General features: G+C 44.4%; 1 protein-coding gene across 1 annotated transcript; it reads left to right on the top strand.

Annotated features, from left to right (window-relative positions):
- Positions 1–5,707: 5,707 nt before the first annotated feature.
- Positions 5,708–20,852, top strand: LOC310772021 (S phase cyclin A-associated protein in the endoplasmic reticulum-like; the record flags this gene model as incomplete). Its single annotated transcript, XM_083664496.1, has 5 exons — positions 5,708–5,831; positions 11,110–11,333; positions 13,783–13,938; positions 17,028–17,265; positions 20,703–20,852. Coding segments are annotated over 5 exons (892 nt in total), but the record flags the coding sequence as incomplete, so codon positions are not given.
- Positions 20,853–21,213: the final 361 nt, after the last annotated feature.

Here is a 21,213-nt window from a genome sequence, read left to right as displayed (position 1 = left end):
AATACTTTTGGTCAATAACGATGGTGAATGTGTCTGTGTTCAGTGCTCCCCTCCAAATATTTCCAATGTGCATTTTATGCATGCAGTGTTTTTGTAAATAAAGGTAAAATTGCACAATTGAACTGATTCAAAGATCAAAAACCAAACCATATAATATGACATGGCCAGTGTTTGCAGCGCTGCAGCTTCAAATATTTTTTTCTAAACAATACAAAAGTGCACGTACAAAGAATTGCGTATGCTGGTTTTCACGCACACGTCGGGATGTATAAACATCACACCCAGGTGTTGAAGAAAGCGGTGCAGGTCCCAGGGTTACAGCAGGTCCCACCCTCCCTATCTCCTCCACCCCCCTCTCCCCTCTCTCTAGGCTCTTTCACACACAGATCGCGCAAAAAGGCTTTGCAGAAAGCCTGCAAAGCCTGGCAGCCTCGCCACAGAAATTGCTTTCACACACAGGCCAGCAGGACGGCCACATTCCCGTCTCGCGGTGTCCTTTCAGGTGACAGCCACTGCTCCCGGATTGAAAGGCGAGCCGCTGGAGGCATTTCCACTCAGCTCCTCGCTCAAATTAATATTTTCATAGGTTAGTGTAGCCTAGCCTACTGTATGATCAACTGATTTCGAGAGGGAATATCCTCAGACCAACTCGCCACAGACAGCTATAGCCCTCTGAAGCTTATTATTATATCCGTTAATTTTACCTACTAATGTCAACATCGTTTGAGCAAAGCCTAACCGCACGGAGCATTCCTCCTGGCGTCCCTGCAGTCATGATTGTATAGGCTACTTTTTTTACTTTCACTCGTGCACTTTCTTGATACATGAGGTGATTTCCCCTGTAATTTTTTTATGAATGAGCTGACCATTCGCACCTTTTCCGGCTCGCTGCGACGACGCTTTCAAATGGAGGCGGGTTGCCAGGTAACCCGGCGTTGTGACTACCTACCATGGCGGGACAAAAGGCGTAAAACAATTATCCACCAACGCGCGTTCACGACTTTCACATCGGAGGCGCGAATCCTATTTTCCGTGCATTTTTCGGCTTTCAAGGCCGGTGTGAAAGAGCCTTCTGACACTGTGTGCATGTGTGCACGCACGCATGCATGTTTTGAGGCGCTTTCTCCATAGCGTGCCAAAGTCTCGCCAATGAGGAAATGAATTAGCCATTAATTTCCAGACGTTTCTTAAGCTGTGTGCATGTGTGTGTGTGTGTGTGTGCATTACCGGCTTGTGCGTGTTTTGAGCCGCTCTCTCCATAGCAAGCCAAAGTCTCGCCAATGAGAGGCATATCTGTGCGTGCATGTGCGCACGTGTCTGCATGAATGTGTCGTGCGTGTGTGCGTGCGTGCATTACCGACTTTGAAACGCTATCATCGAGGAGACATTACTCTCTCTCTTTGCCTGTGCCTCAGCTGTCTGTGCAGACCAGGGAGCTGGGGGCGGGCCCACAAGCCCTTCCTTATCGCCTGGAACCAGTCTCCTGAAATCTTGGCGCACACAAATCTCAGCACACGCATCGCCCCCACACACATCTCTCCACAAACACACAAAGTTACTTATAGAAGCCGCTGCACCGCTTAAAAAATGTACTTGGGAATGTGCGGGCTCTCCCGCAAACTAGACGATACTAGTGTACGCACATTAGTCTGGCTTTGTCAGTTGGCGACTCCAAACAATAAAGTATTGAAACTCTCCAAATGTTTCTAAATAAAATGTTCACTCAGTTCACTGCTATAATGAAGAAGTCTATGAAAACCCAGAATTATTTCGGCTGATACACCGTACTGTAATAGTTTGGTTCTATTTCATAATACCAATTCAATGCCTCCTTGCGACCCTCATGCCTTGAATTTAAAGGTCACATAACTTGTATTCTACGGTGGTGGTCATGTTCTGTACTTGAATGTGTTGACTTAAATTAAAACCACTCATGATATCTAACGCATCTAAGACATAAAAGGGCAAACCTACGTATGAATGCATGTATGTATAATTTATCCTCACGGTTTCATTTAACCATGCAATAGCATGAGAAAGGCTAAATAACAACATAAGGCTACTGGTTCAAAACGGACACACACACACACACACCCACACACACACACACACACACACACACACACACACACACACACACACACACACACACCTGCCAACATTAGGCTGTGAAAAAGAGGAAAATGTTTTTTTCCCTCACCAAAATTTTGCCTAAATTTAGAGTGTTATTTAGTCACCTTCCTGACAAGCTAGCATGACATGGTTGATACTAATCAATCCCTTAGGTCTTCTAGTTTCATATGATATCAGAAACTTCACTCTGGCTTTAAAACTGAGTCCGCTACAGCCTCTGAAATTAAATCAACCCAAGCCCTACTCCTTAGGGTCTGTCTTTTGTTTTATCCCCCCAACATGGAATTGAATCAACACCCCTGTGACAGTCTGCCCATGTTTTAATATGTTCTAAGCCAGTGGTGCCCAACTAGTAGATCGGGGGTCTAGTGGTAGATCTCAGGGTGCTTACCGGTAGATCCCAAAATCATTTTTGGATAATGAGTGTAGCTTTGTAGTGTCAGCGTCTCGCATTCAACCCGTCAGTCTGTGCAGGTTTATTTTGTTGTCACAATAGGCTACTACCTGTCAAAACACTCACGTAACCACCTGGCATCCTTGGCAGAGATACCTGCTTTCAACTACGCATGCGCATGATGGCTGCAGGCCCTGGCGTACTTTTTCTGCATGTGTAAAAACGTTAGGCACCCCTGTTCTAAGCTTTACAAAGCTGTTGTTTATGTCAGGGCTGCCATTCAAAAACTGCTTGTATCCAAAGACCAACACACAACGATATAGCACCTGGTGTGAGAAGCACCAAACCTTGACCACGCCCGAGTGGTGATCTGTTGTCTTTCACTTTTTCTTACATCCAAATTGGTTTTCGATTGGAGAAAACCCAAAGACACCCTCTTTCTACAGTCTATGTTGCCAACAGATAAACCTGTCAGTGGATCCGCAATGGCATGGGCAACCATCTTGTTTTATACAACCAGGTGCCCCCTGTGGTGCAACCACCCTCACGATGTTCCCATATTTCCAGATGACAATGCCCCCCATACATACTGCTAAACAAAGAGTGGTTTCATGAACCCCAGGATGAAGTCAAACGGCTTCCATCATTGATGTACTTCATAGTAAGTTCTGGAGTACAGAGTGCAAAGTACACTTCCACCTTCATCGTTCCTCGAAGAACAAGCCTTTCCTTCTTGAAGAAAGGTCCAACATCCCATGACACACAGTTGAGGACTTGAATGACAGCATTTCAAGGATTGAAGCTGTAAAGAAGGCGGAGGGTGACCCTACTCCATATTTGATCATATTTTGAAGGGGTTTCAGTTATTATGTCCGTGTATTTACACCCCTTTGTCTCAGTGAATCATACGGTAACAATTCTTGACAGCTGTGAGCTTATGAGATCCCTTATGAGATGAAAGAAATCAGTGGTGTGCACCTTTAAATCTGCTCTTTAAAAGAGTGGATTGTCCCCACTTTCTCCTTAGGAAAAGACACGCTTATAAATATTGAGCACAGCATAGTGCTGGCTAGACGAGAGGACCAGATCTAAATGATCATAAGTATAACCAGGATCATTCAGTTTAAAACGTTTAACTTTATCCTGTTTATATTTAACAGCTCAGACTGTAATCTTGTCAATACTGGCCAGTCATTTACTCTCCAACAGGTTCTATGACATCCCTGCTATTATGGCCTTCTTAACTCCATAGGTAGTAGTGACATGATCTTAAATGCCGTGATGCCGGTGACTGTGACTAGAGGGACTCAAAATAACCCCCCCCCCCCCCCTGGTGAGGAATGCACATGGCAGGTCCTTAAGTCCTGATTCCATAGCTGTATGAAGTATTTCACAATAATAAAGTTTGTCCAATGGTAATGTCAAGATTTTTATTTTCAAATGTAATTTTGCGTTGTCTACTCTACTGTTCTCTGTTTAGCTGCCTGTTGCACGGAAGCTCCGCTTTGTCTCGTGTTCAGTAGAGAATCAGTGAATGTCCATGTTGGTTGGTTGCACACAGAGCACAGTTTGCTTGGGTTCTCATGTTACCTCACCTCTCTCTTCAGACAGACTGCTCTATCATTGCTTTTCAACCAGTATGACCACCACCTTTTCTGCCGTTTTAAAAGTCATTTACTTATTATCGATGTGACAGTGCCACGCACGACCATAACAATTTACAAGAAGTCTCATATTGTGATTTTTTTTTGTAAAGTGCTGTGTTATTGTTTTGAGGTGGACGGGAGTTAAAGGAACACTCCGCCCATTTTCAACCAGCTTTGTATCATTAGAACATCAGTAGTATATCAGAAAACTGTAAACTGTTTTGAAGTCTGTCATTTAATTTGACAGTTATTGAGTGTTAAAGTGTGGACCAGTGACATCACTGGTCCACACTAACTCAAATTAATAACTCATTAACTCAAATCAACTCTCAATAACTGTCAAACTAGTCATCATTCATCTAGTTTGACAGTTATTGAGAGTTGATTTGAGTTAATGAGTCATTAATTTGAGTTAGTGTGGACCAGTGATGTCACTGGTCCACACTTTAACATTCAATAACTGTCAAATTAAATGACAGACTTCAAAACAGTTTACAGTTTTCTGATATACTACTGATGTTCTAATGATACAAAGCTGGTTGAAAATGGGCGGAGTGTTCCTTTAACGTTGAGCTTAGACTTGCAGACGATCCCATCAGTCACAATATAGCGCTTCTCACATTAACAGCACATTCCACGCCTGACAGCTTTACACTGCAATGTCAATAATGATACGCCGAAATGACTGATCTGCCCACCGGCCAATGAAAAACAAGGAATAGAGGAAGTTATTGACAGACTTGGGGTCTGCCTCAGTCTATAATCTATTTTCCTCTCCTATGCCAACTTCCTTTGACCGAAAACGCACAGCAGATGTGACGGTTTCGGGTAGATATCAAAATGTTTACCAGTTGAAATAAACATGGCCTACTTTAGGCACCGGCGGAGAGGCAGATTCCATTCTTGCTGCGAGCAGATAGGACACGCCACTCCAACCGATGGGCTAAAATATACAGTTGTCAGGAAATATTAACTGATGAAAAGGGGGCGAGGGTGAGCAGCAGTCAACCCGCAGAGCGATTGGTCAGTTTATCTGAAGCATTCATCTTCTCTGGGGCTTTGTTTTGAAGCAGACATAGTACAGAGCCACGCTGGCTGCTTCAGCACTGTGCCGCGAGGAGCTGCTGAGAGGAGCGGCTTTATCTCTCCGGGTTTATCTCAGCCGAGATGGAGCTGAGATTGCGGCTCGACTCCTCTGACGGTGGCTCTGGTTTGAGGGGAGTCTCCACATAAGTAGTTGATATGAGTGTTTTATTTCTCCGATGGGCTTCCCTTACTCACGCAGTCAGCGAGATATGCTTTTGACTTGTGAAGATAAACTGCACCCTTAAGGAACCACAAATACAGAGGAGTGTGTTTGGTTTCCTGATGACTGCAGATAGTCTTGTCAGTGCCCAGGGGCTAGACAACCTACGTCCTCATAGTAGTTTTTTATGAATTGTGTGGAGAATAGCCTTGAGGTGTTTTTTCTTCTTTTCTTTTTTTCTTGATTTTTACTTTTGATTCATTATGCTTTGCCGTTCTTCTCTGTCAGGTCCCTCTGTGCTGCTGTGAACGCCTACTACCTGGCGTGTTCCCGCTGCCCCCTCAACTGCTCCTATGTGCTGTTCAGCAACAAGATAGCCCTCCTCATGGACCTGCTGCTCCATCAACTAACAGTAAGTCCACACACACACCCGAGCACATCACCCAGACCTACAGTATAGACCACATCACCCAGACCTACAGTATAGACCACATCACCCAGACCTACAGTATATAGACCAAATCACCCAGACCTACAGTATAGACCAAATCACCCAGACCTACAGTATAGACCACATCACCCAGACCTACAGTATAGACCAAATCACCCAGACCTACAGTATAGACCACATCACCCAGACCTACAGTATATAGACCAAATCACCCAGACCTACAGTATAGACCACATCACCCAGACCTACAGTATATAGACCAAATCACCCAGACCTACAGTATAGACCACATCACCCAGACCTACAGTATATAGACCAAATCACCCAGACCTACAGTATAGACCACATCACCCAGACCTACAGTATATAGACCAAATCACCCAGACCTACAGTATAGACCACATCACCCAGACCTACAGTATAGACCACATCACCCAGACCTACAGTATAGACCAAATCACCCAGACCTACAGTATAGACCACATCACCCAGACCTACAGTATAGACCAAATCACCCAGACCTACAGTATAGACCACATCACCCAGACCTACAGTATATAGACCAAATCACCCAGACCTACAGTATAGACCACATCACCCAGACCTACAGTATATAGACCAAATCACCCAGACCTACAGTATAGACCACATCACCCAGACCTACAGTGTATAGACCAAATCACCGTGACGTCACCATGTAAACAACATGACTTCCGCGTACCACTTCGGGAAGGCGGCAGGTTTAAATGTGCGTGTTGTCAAATAAATGCTGTCAAACCCTCTCGTTGTTTTCGGCCGACTACTTTCAATTTAAATGTTCAACCGGTTGGTAAACATGCTTGTCCGACGTATCTAGCCTTTCTTCTGTGTTTGTTTTATGTAGTGTTAGCTAGCTAATAACGTTTGTTTACAACTGTCAAACCCGCTGTTTTTTTTGCAGACTCGTTAACTAACTACAGAGTTAACGTTACAGACGGAGCTACTGACGCCACGTTAATTTAATTTAGCTTCAAGTCTACTCTGGTCTGGTCTGGTCCAACAGGTAAATTAGCTAGTCTGGTCTCCACTAACGTTAGTGAAAGTGTTGTTATGAATGATATTAAACAACAGCACAACACGAACGAACCATTTTTGTCTTCTTTGTCTGTTTTTGTCTTCAACACGTCAATTTGTGCCCGTTCACCGCCATTATGATGTGTGGACCCCAGGGGTAACCGGAAGTAAATGTAAACATCCCCGCTGATTTGGTCTATATATCAAATGAATCACTCACAAATCCTTTTCTGATTCAAAGAGAAGGAATATTGCCATATAATTAGTGTGTTTAAACGTGTGCTGCTAACATTATTCCATTTTGCAGAAAGCGCACTAAATGCGCAGGAGATGCTGACCTTGTTTTGATACTTGATGAAGGTATCAAATGCATAATCGGATTACCTCGAGTATTTCTCTCCTACCCACACATATACAGTACAGGAGTAGAACTACCGTAGCCTCTTCTGTTAACCCTTGTTTGTTTTGCTATAAACCCCTCTGTTGATACATGTACACACAGTGGTTTTAAAGCCTGCAAAACCGCTACGTTTTTCGCCGGTGTCTGCTCCTAGCACAGTGCTAATAAAAGACAGAGCGAGACGCACGCTAGCGAGTAACAAACCCTTTGCCCGGGGACCGCACTACAGATGCTTCTGCACTGAGGGAATGTGAGAGCGCAGTCAGTCAGTCAGGCAGGCGGCGCGGCGGAGAACATGTCAGCCCATATCCTTCAGCACTCTGCGAGAGGGACTGTAAACATCAGCCCACTCCAAACATCTGACGGTGGCGGGCGGCTGTCCCGGGGCCCGCCTACACTCACAGGCAGCACAGACGGGACAAGGCACAGCAGACACGGGGCTCTGCTACATGCATGAACTCTACTGGGGCTTTTCCTTCCCCAGGCCCGAGTTCCAATCCCAAGCAGTCATATTTCCTGAGGGGCACGCAGGGAGGAGGTTTTAGCCTGTATGAGTTTATATCAAACCTCTCCCAGCAGCTGCTCTGATGACTGACATCTCCAACAGCACCGCAGCAGGAGACAACCTCACTTTTCTCTCCAGGAGTTAGATGCTGATAAAGAATGGGCCTCAACAGTTTTCCACACACCTACTCACCCCCTCTTTCATGAATTATTTGAATTATTTTAAGATTAAGACAGCTCTGCATTAATGCATTTGTTGTTTGACTGTGTGTGTGTGTGTGTGCGTGTGCGCGTGCGTGCGCGCGCGCGCGTTTGTCTATGTTCTGTCAGACATTTGTGTAGAGCAAGAGAGAGAGAGCGAGTGGGGGTAGCGCTGCTGTCTGAGCATGTCCCCCTTTTAATTAGATTTGTGGAGAATGTTGTTGGATTTACCTCCGCTGTCAGCGTGCACCCTAACCATTAGAGTCAATGAGGAGTTTTTTTTTTTTCACCAAAGCAGGGTTTTCCATATTGAACGGTCTCACTATATCTTAAATGTGGACCTCTGCTTGTATGTTTTCATGACATTTGTCTGGAGAAGCAAATCCAGACGACTAGTGATCTTCTGTTTATCCTCATCCTCTGTTTTCCTATGGGCTTCTGTATTTGCCCTCTCTGTCATCTAGCGCATATAATAGCAGGTTTATGGTGCAGTAAGCATGGAACAGCTTTCCTCTTCGCACCAAGTGTGTTTTATATATACTGCATATATATATATATATATATATTACTTCTGTTTGTCATCTGTGTGGCTGAGGGAATACCTCAGACAGCTCTCGTATGCCACCTTGCTGGCACCGCACCAGTCGCAGTGTCAAACTGATTGTTTTATGTGATCAATTATTGATTGTGTTTATAAGAAAGGGGGAGCACCATCAGTCACAAAAGTGACACAAGGCTAACAAAGCAAAGTGTACTATAACAGATCCCCCGCCCCCATGTCCCCTGTCTCCCTCCCACCAACCCACTCCACCACAACCTAACCCCTAACATGATGAACCAAGGCAGTGCACACTGCACATAGAGAAAAACACAAATACACAAAAACAACAAACATTAACAAAACTACCAATATGAACCTACTAGGGGTGTCACAATATATCGTCCCACGAAATTTCGCGATAGTAAAACGTCACGATATGTATCGTTGAGATGAAATCTCATATCGCAATTTTTTTTTTTTTTTTTTTTTTTTTCTTCAAAAAATAGACTAAGAAACGTCTTTGTTTGTTGAAGTTCAATGTGTGGAAAGTAGTTCAGTTGAACAAGTCTCTGAAGAGACACATGAGAAGTTATACAGGAGAGAAACCATTCAATTGAGTTTCTGGCAAAACTGTTTACTTGACAGGAAAAACTGAAGATGCATAAAAAATAGATTAAGAAAAGTCTTGTTGTTTGAGTTTGAAGAAAAACCGAAGATGCATAATGAGAATTTATACTGCTGAGAAACCTTTTAGTTCAAAGTAAATCTAAGTGACGGTGTAACTCATTCTATTTCAAGATAAGCCTTATCTCCAATCTCATGTTTTTTCTAGTTGTTATTGTAATAACAATTTCCCACAACAGCATGTTTTGTATTTGTGCATTTCAAATAAAATACTACTTTTCCCGTCATATATTGTCATTATTCAAGTTTAAAAAAATATTGTTAAAATCGTATCGTATCGTATCGTTATCGTGAACCCAGTATCGTGATACGTATCGTATCGTGAACTGAGTGTATCGTGACACCCCTAGAACCTACCCATTCCTTCCAACCCCATCCCCCTGCTACCCAGTAATCCATGACCATTATAGACATAAACCAACAGCATTCGGACATAAAGGAATTAGATAATTATGCTAATTTCTTCCACCATCCATGATGATATCCACAGAAATAGCCAAGAGTATACATACATATATTTATATACAAAGTAACTACAGAATAGTATATTATACAGTATGTATAATATTCTAAACAAGCAAGCAAGCAAATACATGACAGCTCAGGTGAAAAAGATAGTAAACCACAAATACTTATTATGAAACACTTTTTTTTTTCGAGCAGCTTTGACCAGAAAATAATATTTTGTGTTTTGGCATAATGTAATCGTGCTGTAGAAAGCTCCAGCTGTGCAATATCCCGGTAGGAAGAGAGCATTCCCTCACCGACGGTGCATGTGGTGGTTTCCAGCGTCAAGCTAGCAAAGCGTCCTTTTAGCAGCTGTGAGACCAGCTAACAAGTGGCCCCTAGCATTTTGTAGTTGGCTCCAAAGATGAGGTGTCATTAAATAATAGCGGACACAGTGAGTGAGGGGGATGACTCTCTCGATAATACTAGACATAATACTTAAGTAATTCTCCCAAAGTCTGTTATGATATGAAAGAAAAGTGCGTATCGAAACGATATAAAGAAAAGTGCCAATGATGAGATTATCTGGACAAAAGTCACAATATGGATTAGCTCAGAGCTTCATTATGTTGTAATCTTCGAAGTGCGAGATAAGACCTGGTGAATAAATGTATAGTATATCATTTGATGGTTAGGATTTCTGGATGACGGGGATATACACTATTTGACTATATAGTGTGCCAATCCAGATGTAAGGAAGTGTGAATATCTCTCTCACACAGTCTGTTTATTGGCAAAGGTTTATATGAGGACTCGGGTTATAAATTTATAAAGGTCAGAGACAATAACATTGTTTTTTTTTTACCTTTAGTGCCAGGTATCAAATGAAGGTGGTGCGTTTTCAAAGAAGTGCCCCATGGGACACCTTGATCACGCATTGCTGCATGCATAGATAACAGAAGAAAGAAGTGCCCAGGAGTGTCACACTGATTGTTAACCAGCGATTCATGGGCTGAAGCTGATGAATAATAAAGTAACAAACCATTTATGCCTCCGCTGTATCATGTACCAACCAGGTGGAAAGAGCCTGCACTGATCAACAAAAGCAGATTGTTTTCTGCCTCTGGCTTAATTGGATGGCATTTAAAATACTTGCTCAGGTCTAAATGGTTTCTGTCTTTTGTTTGTCACCCTCCTCTTTGTGGATACTGTGTCTACGGGGGGACACCTGGATGCTGTCACTGTCATTTCTACCATCATCTGTCAATGTCATGGTTTGTTAGAGGAGAAGAGAACTTGCCGATGCATGTGATACATGTTAAATAGTTGATTGGTATGGGCTACCTTGTTTTAATAATAGCGCCTTTAACCAAGTTTCTAAAAAAAGGCTTTGCGTCTCATCCCCTCAGCTGTATGTGCCAGATGAGGACAAGTCCATCTTCGGGCGCAGCGTGAACAAGCAGGTGTTTGAGGGCTTGACCACGGGCCTGCTGCAGACCAGCGCCACCGTCCTGGGCTTCCTCTCGCCCCACATCTCCGAGCACGGACCAGGCGAAAACGTGCGGATCTGCTCCCCAGATGCCAAGTCCAAGAGCTCCGAGTCCTTCAACACTCGTGCACATGACCTAATCAGGTACTCTCCTGCCCATCCTCTGTCTCCCTACTATCGCACCGCTCTCCTCCTCCTCCATAGCACCACTTTCTCTCCCCTCATGACCTTTTCACCTCCTTTAGTATATCCCTCCTCCGCTCCTCTTCACTGGGTTGAGAGTTGGTCAACCCCTGATTTCCTCAGCAGCATGCCTTTTGTAAAGACTAGGCTGACAAAATGTCAGTGCTGTTGGAAACGGTCCAAGTGGTTTCTTGTTAGAATGGGAGTAGTGTGAGAGTGAGGATGTATTCTGGCATCCTTCCAGCTTGTACTTTTTTTTCACACGTTCAGGCATCCACATCTGAAGTCAGATCTTTCTCCACGGGGGCTACGAGGTAGCATAAACAAAGAGCACTCCTAAAGCTTTGGACGCTCCCCCCCCTTGAACCTGGCTTTGGAGCGGCCGTGAGGGTCTGGGGCTGTAGGAGTCGGGGCTATGCTGGGGGAAATGTGGGCTGTGAGGAAAGGCAGGCCCAGCCGCCGAAGCCTTGAGGAAGAGTGGAGCCTTTCCACCGACCCTCCCACAAGCCATGATTCATCTGGTCCGAGCAGCTGCACAGGCCCACCACTCTCATCCACTGACCCAGTCGTAACCCTGGAGACAGGGGAGGGCCTGAGAAAAATGGTGTCGTCAGACTGGTAATCCCTGGAAGGAGCAGAAGATTTACCTCGACTGCCTGGCGTAATGTATATGTTAGTGAGGAAGGACAAAAGATCAAAACATTTTGAGCTTTTGCAACACACTCCCATAATGCCAAACTATAGATCACACAGAAAGGAGACCGCCATTTCCTTTCTTCTCATTAGCGTTTTCAGTGCTCTCACCCCCCCGACCATTGTTTTAAATGTCCAACTGCATGTGGCTCGTATGATGAGACGCACAGCGGCGAGACTGACCACCGCCAAAGCAGTTTTTCAAACGGAGAGCAGGCATTTAGCAAAGCAGTCAGTGTGATGAAAGTTCCTTTCAAGCCAGGTAAAGCTGTGGAAGAGGATGAAGTCAAAACAATGGGCTGTGGTTCAAGTGTCAGATGACCTGTTGTGGAGGTCAAACATGGGCGTAATCGCCTGCTTTGAGAGAAGCTCACTCTGAGTGACAGTTCTAACAAAAAAAGGTATGCGAATGAAGCCAGGACTGAAGGTAGTGACAAGACACAGAGGGAACAGTGGATGGCTACTTCACGATCCACATCTCTTGGAGGTCTCGATTGACAGCTGTGGTGCTCCCTAGATGTTCCTAAGCTCCGGGGCGGGTCTCTAATGCCTGGTTCACACTAGGCGCTCAGAGTCCTCTCTCTGCAAGCTGTTTTTGGAGCTCGGCGATAAACATCCCCAGATCAGCGGCAAATCACGTTGGCTCGGCGCTCGCTTGTTAAGTGTGAACTGTCCACAGAGGCGAGCGGGGAGCTCCCCGAGTGCTCCACGATGAGTCACAGAGGTCCCACAGATATCTAGCCTGCTAAATATGTGCTCGTGTCGGGGGAGCGTGGAGCGTGGAGGGGCAGACACGGCCAGGGGGGGATGTCTGCTGTCTGCAGGGTACAAGCAGCCAAGTGGTCTGACGGAGGAAGCCATTCTACGGGGGTTGGTACAAACTACTGTCCTACAAGCAAAAAAACAAAATTTAAAAAGCATTTAAGTAGCTATGCAAATCTTAGATGTTTACTCAAATCTTTCTATTGAAACCCCGAAATAATTGAGTTTGCAGTCAACTTAATAACTCTGACTTAATAAATCTTACTTTGAACAAATTGCGTAGAATGACTCAAATTATGTTGCGCGCAAAGGGTGTGTTTAGAAAGAATAAAGCCTGGTGTGAGACTGCGTTTTTAGACTGGTCAGGGATTCTCCTGGTGAAATATCTTGTAATGTGTGAGATCACCTGTCGCAGCTCAGTCATATAGTGTGAAAACCACAAAGACTCCTGCTTACAAGACAGACCGTTGTGTAGTGCGAAAGGAACAGCGACTGACGACTGGCAGCCGTGGGGTAGTGTGTACGAGCCATATATGCTGAGCAGGGGAGGGCCAGTCTGAGGCATACCTGAGCTGTGAGAAGATGGCCCCAGGTCAGAAGACTATGGAGGGCCCCCGAGCTGGGCTGGCACAGGGGCCACAACAGCCCTCTAATGACACTATTAGCTGTGATTTGTGGCTGAAAGAGGACAGGGAACATGATCGTCAGACCTGTCATTGGCAAAGACAAATTGGGGATATCGCAGTAATACCAGGGGGGGTGGAGGGCTTAGGTGAGATATCTGATTTCAGCTGCAGTGCCGTGGAGGTACGCACAGTCAGAGCCTTTGTTTGTCCACGTGAAATGAGTTTTAGAGAAGAATTTCTTCTCTCCATTTCTATGTTAACATTGGGGAAATAATAAAACATCGGAAATCACTTCACTCTGTTGCTCCTCTGTCTTCCATCTCCTTCAGCTACGTCGTGAACATGGGTCTGATTGACAAGCTGTACGGGTGCTTCCTGTCCATCCAAGGTCCCGTAGACGAATGTCCCAAGATGTCCGCCTTCCTCCAGCAAGCCTCGGCCCTGCTGCACGGCATGTGTAAGCTGTGCTTCGCTGTGACCGGACGGTGAGCATGTCTCCTACTCCTTCACCCAACTTAGACATCCCTGTAGATCTCTTGATCTCTCTCTTACACACACACACACACACACACACACACCCCTCTCTGCGTGTTTAATGACAGAGAGTGAGTCACTGTCAGTTGTTGAATGTCAGAAGGTTCCATAAAGACTGTTCTCGTGGTTTCTCAAACAAAGACTGTGGCCGACCGTGCCGCAATCAGCCAGCAGGTCGTTTCCTGCAGTCGTCTCGCTGGCCGAGTCGTGGTGGTTACTGCAGATAGAGAGAGAGAGAGATAGGCATCTACTTGACCCCGGCTGCTCTGTCACTCACCATAAAGCCTCGCCCGCAGCGCGGGGGGGAGCCCGCCCGCAGCGCGGCGGGGGGGAGCCCACCCACACGTGCTGCTAGCGTGACCTCCACTCAGAGAGGTTCAGTGGCGCCGCTGACAGAGGCTAAGCACACAGTCACACCGAGGAGGGACATCACAAGCTCAACTCCTCACTTAAAAAGGAGAAGAAACGCTGACCGTGGCAGCATGGCCAAATGGGATCCATTGTCACGCGTGACACTTAATATTAGATGTTGAATGTGCATTTTATACATCTCTCTCCTTTTCATTCTGTAATTGGGATATTTCGTCGGTGCGGCAGGTAGAAATTCTAGCCGTTGAAGTTTTTGCATGATAGCCATACCTCTGTGGTGCTGGCCCAACATCCTGTGATTGTGTTTCCAGCAGCCACTCATTGTCGCACCAGTGTGCTACTGTACACTGCCAGCTGCTAGGTGCTGCTGTGACAATGACCAGCTGCTTCACCACTGGCATGGCAGAGGACAGCTAGGCATGCGTGCGTGTGCGTGTGTGTGCCAGTCACTGAATATCTGTGAGAAAACACCGTGTCCGACCACACAGGTTTAATGAGCACACTGTTTTGTGTTATTATCAAAATGCAGATAATCCAGCCCACTAGTAGCTGTGTTCTCCCATGATTCCCTTTCTGTCACATGTGAGAATGCTCTGTAGGCTTGTGGAGTATTTGGGCCATGCCAGTTGCTGTGTCAGGGGATTAGAACAGCATTAGGAGACTGTGTTCCTGCCGAGTGGCACATTTCCATGCAGGGCCTGTTGGCTAACATCAAGTATCAGCATGCACAGAGGGTTCCATCCAGAGGTCACAGCCTCCCTTCTATATAGCTGCAAATCATAGCTTGTGCTGCTGCACTAGTCTTAAATTGTGTGCTATAGATTGTGGGTTTTCATTACTAGGCATCTCGCACGCTCGATTCTTAGGCTCGGCCGCCCTGCAGCTCACTGAGCCTCCCCTGCAGCTCACTGAGCAGCTCACTGAGCCGGCCCTGCAGCTCACTGAGCAGCTCACTGAGCTGGCCCTGCAGCTCACTGAGCTGCTCACTGAGCAGCTCACTGAGCAGGCCCTGCAGCTCGCATATGCAGCTCGCCCGCTGCGCGGCTTCGCCCTGGCTGCTCCTTGATGGCATACTTCAGGGATGCTGGATCACCTGTCCTGGAGCTGGCAACATACAGCTGTCCATGGCTGAAGACGGGGGTCAGTGACTGCCCCTGGGACTTGATTCAACTGCTTTTATGACCTCACTGATGGCATCACGATGATGTCACAATGCCTCTGACATCACTGTTGATGTCACAATTTATGACATCACTAATGACATCAACACTGGGACTGTGTGTGTGTGTGTGTGAGTGAGTGAATTTATGACATCACTGATGATGTCATCAGTGAGACAGACAAACAGACAGAGCCCTAGCTCCCTTTTATGATAATAGATAGATGATGTCTTCTGCATTGCAACTGATTAAAAAAAAATGCAATTATCATATTAATTAACACAGGCACACTTTCTTCATATCATATTAATTACTTCTGTTTAAAATTCTCTTCCCCTCGTGTTTCAGTTTTATATTATACGATCAACTGGAATGCTAAAATGCACTAATGTAGTTTGCTCAGTGTACGTCACCGTGAGCCCTGAGTCACTCAAGGGGTTCATCAGCAGAATAAAAAATAGTTTAATAATTCAATAAGAATTATTTTTAATCATTTATGTCTAATTCATTTCAAATTACCCTTGACTAACGTGATTGCTAATGTCCCATGTTTTGATTCATTCTGTTCTGTATCGAATTTAATAACGGCACTTTTTTCAGTTTGAAGTTGAACTCCCCGCCCAAATGTCATTTGGAGTTCTTTAGCAGGAATAATTCTCTTTAGCAATCCATAAACATGAAAATGTTTGATATCCCTTACGCTAATGCCAAACAGGTTGATTAGGTTTAGCTCTTAAAATGTGATGTACACTTCACAGGATGATGTTACACCAATCCCTTTAACCAACAGGGTGGCGGCCCCTTTCACAGCCAACAAACATATCACCTTGAATCCTATCAGGTGGGTGGGCCTTGATTAAATGTGCTGGAGTGCTCAGCGTCTTGTCAGGCAGCTCAGTATAGTCTGCCAGCATGGAGTCAGCGCCACAAGCTTCACGTCAGTGAACATTACAATGTTTACTGTACCCCACAGTGGATAATGGAGGAGCAGAGCGTAGACTCTTTTGCAGGCTCCGCTCTTCTTCAGCTACAACCAAACTCTCAGTCAAGGAAGTTCCACAAGTTAAGTCACTTAATACAATAGGTAGGCGGACACAGCATCTGTATCTAAAGGGAAAGTCTTTTCTAAGCCCTTGTCTAGTGCGTAAATCTAGAAGCCATTGAGGTCTAGACTTGGGCCATTGCAGTGAAGAGAACAGCCAGCAAGCATCCTTTCAGGTTCAGTGGCCTTTATGCTGCGTGACAACAGGGCTCTTCAGTTCACCACAGTTGCAGTCGACCCAAATGCTACGCAGTCTCTCTAACCATAGAAGCATCATAGAATGAGTCAGAGGTGGGCACTACATGCACATGGCAATTAAGGGGGGAATTGATTGATTGACAAAAAATAATAATTTCCATTTGTCGCTTGGGCTTGTTTTTCTTCTGTGAAATCTGATTTGGATGACCATGCATACATTTCCTCTCTCTCTCTCTCTCTCTCTCTCTCTCTCTCTCTCTCTCTCTCCCAGCGCTCCCAGTATATTTGACAACAAGCGCCAGGACCCAACTGGCTTGACGGCCCTGCTGCGGTCCACGGACCTGGTGGGAGTGGTGCACACGCTGTATTGCATCCTGCTGCACAGTTCCTTGCCAGAGTCTGCTGCCCAGAGTCCTCAGGAACCCTACGCCCCCGGGGTCATCCAGGTGGCTCTGCAAGGCATCCGCTTCCTCAACAGTTTTGCCCTGCTTGACCTCTCCGCCTTCCAGGTATCCAACATGATCTCTAACCCCGTGCACATTCTCTTTTCACTCACACAAATAGCAAATTCCTTATAGGTCCAGCAAGATAATCACGTTTAGCGTGACTATCTGTCCCCGAAGTTAGGATGCAGATTTTTTCTTTTCTTTTCAGTCATTTTTCTGATATTGATGTTTTCTTGAACATATCATCTCCAGTATATTGTTGATATAGCATGCTCATCACATTCCACAGAGTGAAATTCATAGTGGGTAATACTGTTACAACAGTTACAGTGTCTTTGCTGACCAACGAAATAGCTATTAGCTGGGAAAGAACTAATGGGTAATATCTACAGTAATTAAACAATAAACCATAGAAAGATTAGGTAAAGTCTTGATATCCATGTCCAATTTCCCTGTTGGAATTCCTATCCAACTCATATCACAGCAGACTAGCATAAAAATGCCCACAAATATCACAGTTGTCCTTCCTGGATACAATCCCTATGTGCACGGGATCAGATGCTGGTTCCTTTGTTAGGAGCTATTAGAAGAGGAGTTCTCCTCAGGATAAGGCTGACCTGTGGACATAAACACGGGTGCCCTCTGACCCCGGGTCAGTTGTTAGGGTTGAAAGGAGCCCGGTGGGGTCAGCCGTCTGGATGGACCCGGAGTGATTATCACTGTACCCAGGGCCGTACATTACGCACCCTGATGAGGAGCGGCCGACAGCTTCACTGTGCTAAGTCACCGCAAAAGACAGAAAGGCGTGAGAGGAAGTGAGAATGTTATTAATTATTTTAATGTCTTGTGGTAATTACTCTGAAGCGGCTTCCTCTCACTGACCCCGCCACACTCCGGCTATTCAAAACAGCTGGAGGTCAAAGCATTTCAGAGCCCTGAGTTTTATGAACATTTTAAATAATCTTTCTTTTTGGCTGTGAGTTGTAATCACCTTGTGTTTCACATTACCTCACAGCACTGGCTAATCAGTATTGCACTGGACGGTGCGGTGATGATCAGAACGCAGGCCAGAAGCTCGCTCACTCTGCTGCAGCATCGGTTACAAATACCGGCTTTAGAACAGGATTTCAAATGGGCAAAATGCAATATAAATAACCGGGTTTTGCAGTGCTGCAATTTTAGTAGGATACTCTCCAATAAATTTGTGCTAGACAAAAATGTGAAAAAGGAGCGCAAGTGCAACTTGAGATTCAAACCAGAGATGTTTTTTCCTCGTTATTTCCACAAACCGTGCTTTTGAAGTCAGTCGTGATATTCTGTCACTGACACAGAGGTCTGTTAGGATATTCACTCACTGACACCAGAGGTCTGTTATGATATTCACTCACTGACACAGAGACACATTTGTCTGCCCTGTTGCCATTGCTCTGTTCACCTCAGCTTGACAGTTGTTCCATGGTGCAGTGAGTTTGAGGGACATGTTGCCAGCATGCGTAGCTCACGAGGTCTGAGAATAGCAGTGAGGACGTCTCAGGTGTTGTATTTATGGAAGTGTTTACTTGCAATGCTAATGCACCCGAACTTCCAGTGGGATCGTGATGACCTTCGGGTGCTCTGTCACACTGACATGTTTAACAAATACTGTCTGTAGAATGCTGCTAGCATCTTGTCTCTCAGGAGGATTTGGGTTTTCTATGGCGGGACATCACATCACCCTCCCCCCCATTTGAATTGAATACTCATACTGTAACACCAAATCAATTCCCACCAGCAAAATGTAAAAATCCCATCCATCTCTTTTAATACAGCAAATCTAGCCTCTTATTATTTTTGCATTGTCACCTGAGGGAATTCCATTTCTATGAAATGCAAAGAAACATGAGTTAATTGTTCCTATATATTGCTAAATAGATATGTTAGATTGTAGCAATATGCATATGTATTATTATTATTATTATTATTATTATTATTATTAATCTATATCAATGTCCATGGATGTCATTATCCATAGATGATGGAGGACTGCTGACATAGATAGTTGTGTTTTAAAATTACTTATTACCTTATTGGTCTTTTTAGATGTGGTCTGGAAATGAGGGTCTGTGTTTAATTATGCTGCTTGGTCTGTTTACTACTTTTTTCTGTGATTCACTTTTCTACACGTGTGTGTGTGTGTGTGTGTGTGTGTGTGTGTGTGTGTGTAGGGTGGGAAAGGAAAGAAAGGATACAAAATAATGCTTCACTAAAATCTTTTCATTCTGTGCAAATTAAGTTTGGGGGAGGGGGGGGTGAATAAAACAAATACACATTTCAAGATAAATGTCACGATATGGTATCACGATTAGGGTTTGGTACCCATTTTAACTCTTCCGATTACGATTCTGCTCATCAATTCTGGTTCTCAACGATTCTCAATTGCAATACTTTGAGGGGCGAGGTCAAAACAGGCGACAGGTCACATGCTTATTTCACAGAAAATATATATAAATGTTTTATTTTTACCATTACACACATACAGTCATATTCATATTATCATAACATTGCTTGTTGTTTATTATGAACTTTTGTAAACATCAACAGTTTGTAATATTTTTATAAAATTTTAAATTACGGTAACACTTTGCCACCACTTGGCATGTTCGGGTGCGGTGGGGTGGGTGATTTCAAATGTTCTGCATGACAACATTTGTTTAGGAATCAATAAGGAGAATGACAATAAAAAAATCGTATTCCTTTTCGAATCCTTTGGAGTTTCAATACCTTTGGAATCATAATTTTGGAACCGGTTCTCATGTCAACCCTCATCACAATATGGTAAGATGATATGGGGCTATTATATCAATGATGTATCGCAGGAGGATCATGATCGATATTTCGGCGGGGGGTACTGGAAAGTTCGGACATTCAAATATTCATTCATAATGCTAACGTTCGAATTTTTAAAATCAGTATTTGAATATTCATAGGCTGCATATTGTGAATGGTGGTGATTGAGTGAACAAACTACTAGAGCTTAATGTACAAGAATGGTTGATTGAGAAACCAAAGGAAATAAGTACAAGATTTGCACTGTGTAATTTTCACTGCATTATAATTTTAAAAAGTTGATTTAACAGACTCATTTATTTCCGATGAATCACTTTATTCAATTGAGGATCCCCCCCCATGATGATGTCATGGCAGACATTTGAATATTCATGTAAACCCTCAATAGAATATTCAAATGTGAAAAAATTATATTCGCTACAGCCAATGTGCGTGAGTCCATCCATGGACATTGATATAGATACATAATAATAATAATAATACATATGCATATGAGTGTGTGTGCTTAGGTATGTTGTTAAATGAAGTGTTTAATAGTGTCTTAAAGGCACATGAAGGCCTGTCATTTTAATGCAAGAAACTGAAATGAATTCAAATCAAGCAATCAATCAATCAATCAATGTATTGTACTCTCCTTAATGCACAGTGCTGTGCTGTGTCTTGTGTTGTCTCAGTCTGTTCTAGGAGCCGAGGGCCTGTCTCTGGCTTTCCGCCACATTGTCAGCTCCTTACTCTGGTACTGTACCCAGCATTCCTCTGAAGAGCTGCTGCACGATGTCATCATCTGTGTGGGCTACTTCACCGTCAACCACCCTGACAACCAGGTAACAACGCATCATGAGCCTGTACTGACTGCACAGAGGCTCCACACACAGAGCCACACGTTTATTCCTCCTTCAGTTACTTTTTCAGTCGCAAAAAAAAGACGCCTTTTTTAATCTGTGCGGCGCCCCAGTAATATCATCTTACTATTGCTCTTTAGGGGTGGGAATCACCAGATGCCCACGATACGATACCAAAACGATACTTGAGTCACGATACGATAGTATTGCGATATTGCCGATATTGCGATATATTGAATATTGCGATATATTGAATATTGCGATATTCCGATATATTGTCTAACTCCTTTTCCTACCTTTTCCTTGACCTCACCGGAAGTAAAACATGCAGTGTTTTTTTTTT

This window comes from Poromitra crassiceps (genome assembly GCF_964638095.1).
Source record: "Poromitra crassiceps genome assembly, contig: HAP1_SCAFFOLD_1749, whole genome shotgun sequence".
NCBI lineage: Eukaryota > Metazoa > Chordata > Actinopteri > Beryciformes > Melamphaidae > Poromitra > Poromitra crassiceps.
This window is presented reverse-complemented; position numbering and strand designations above follow the sequence as displayed.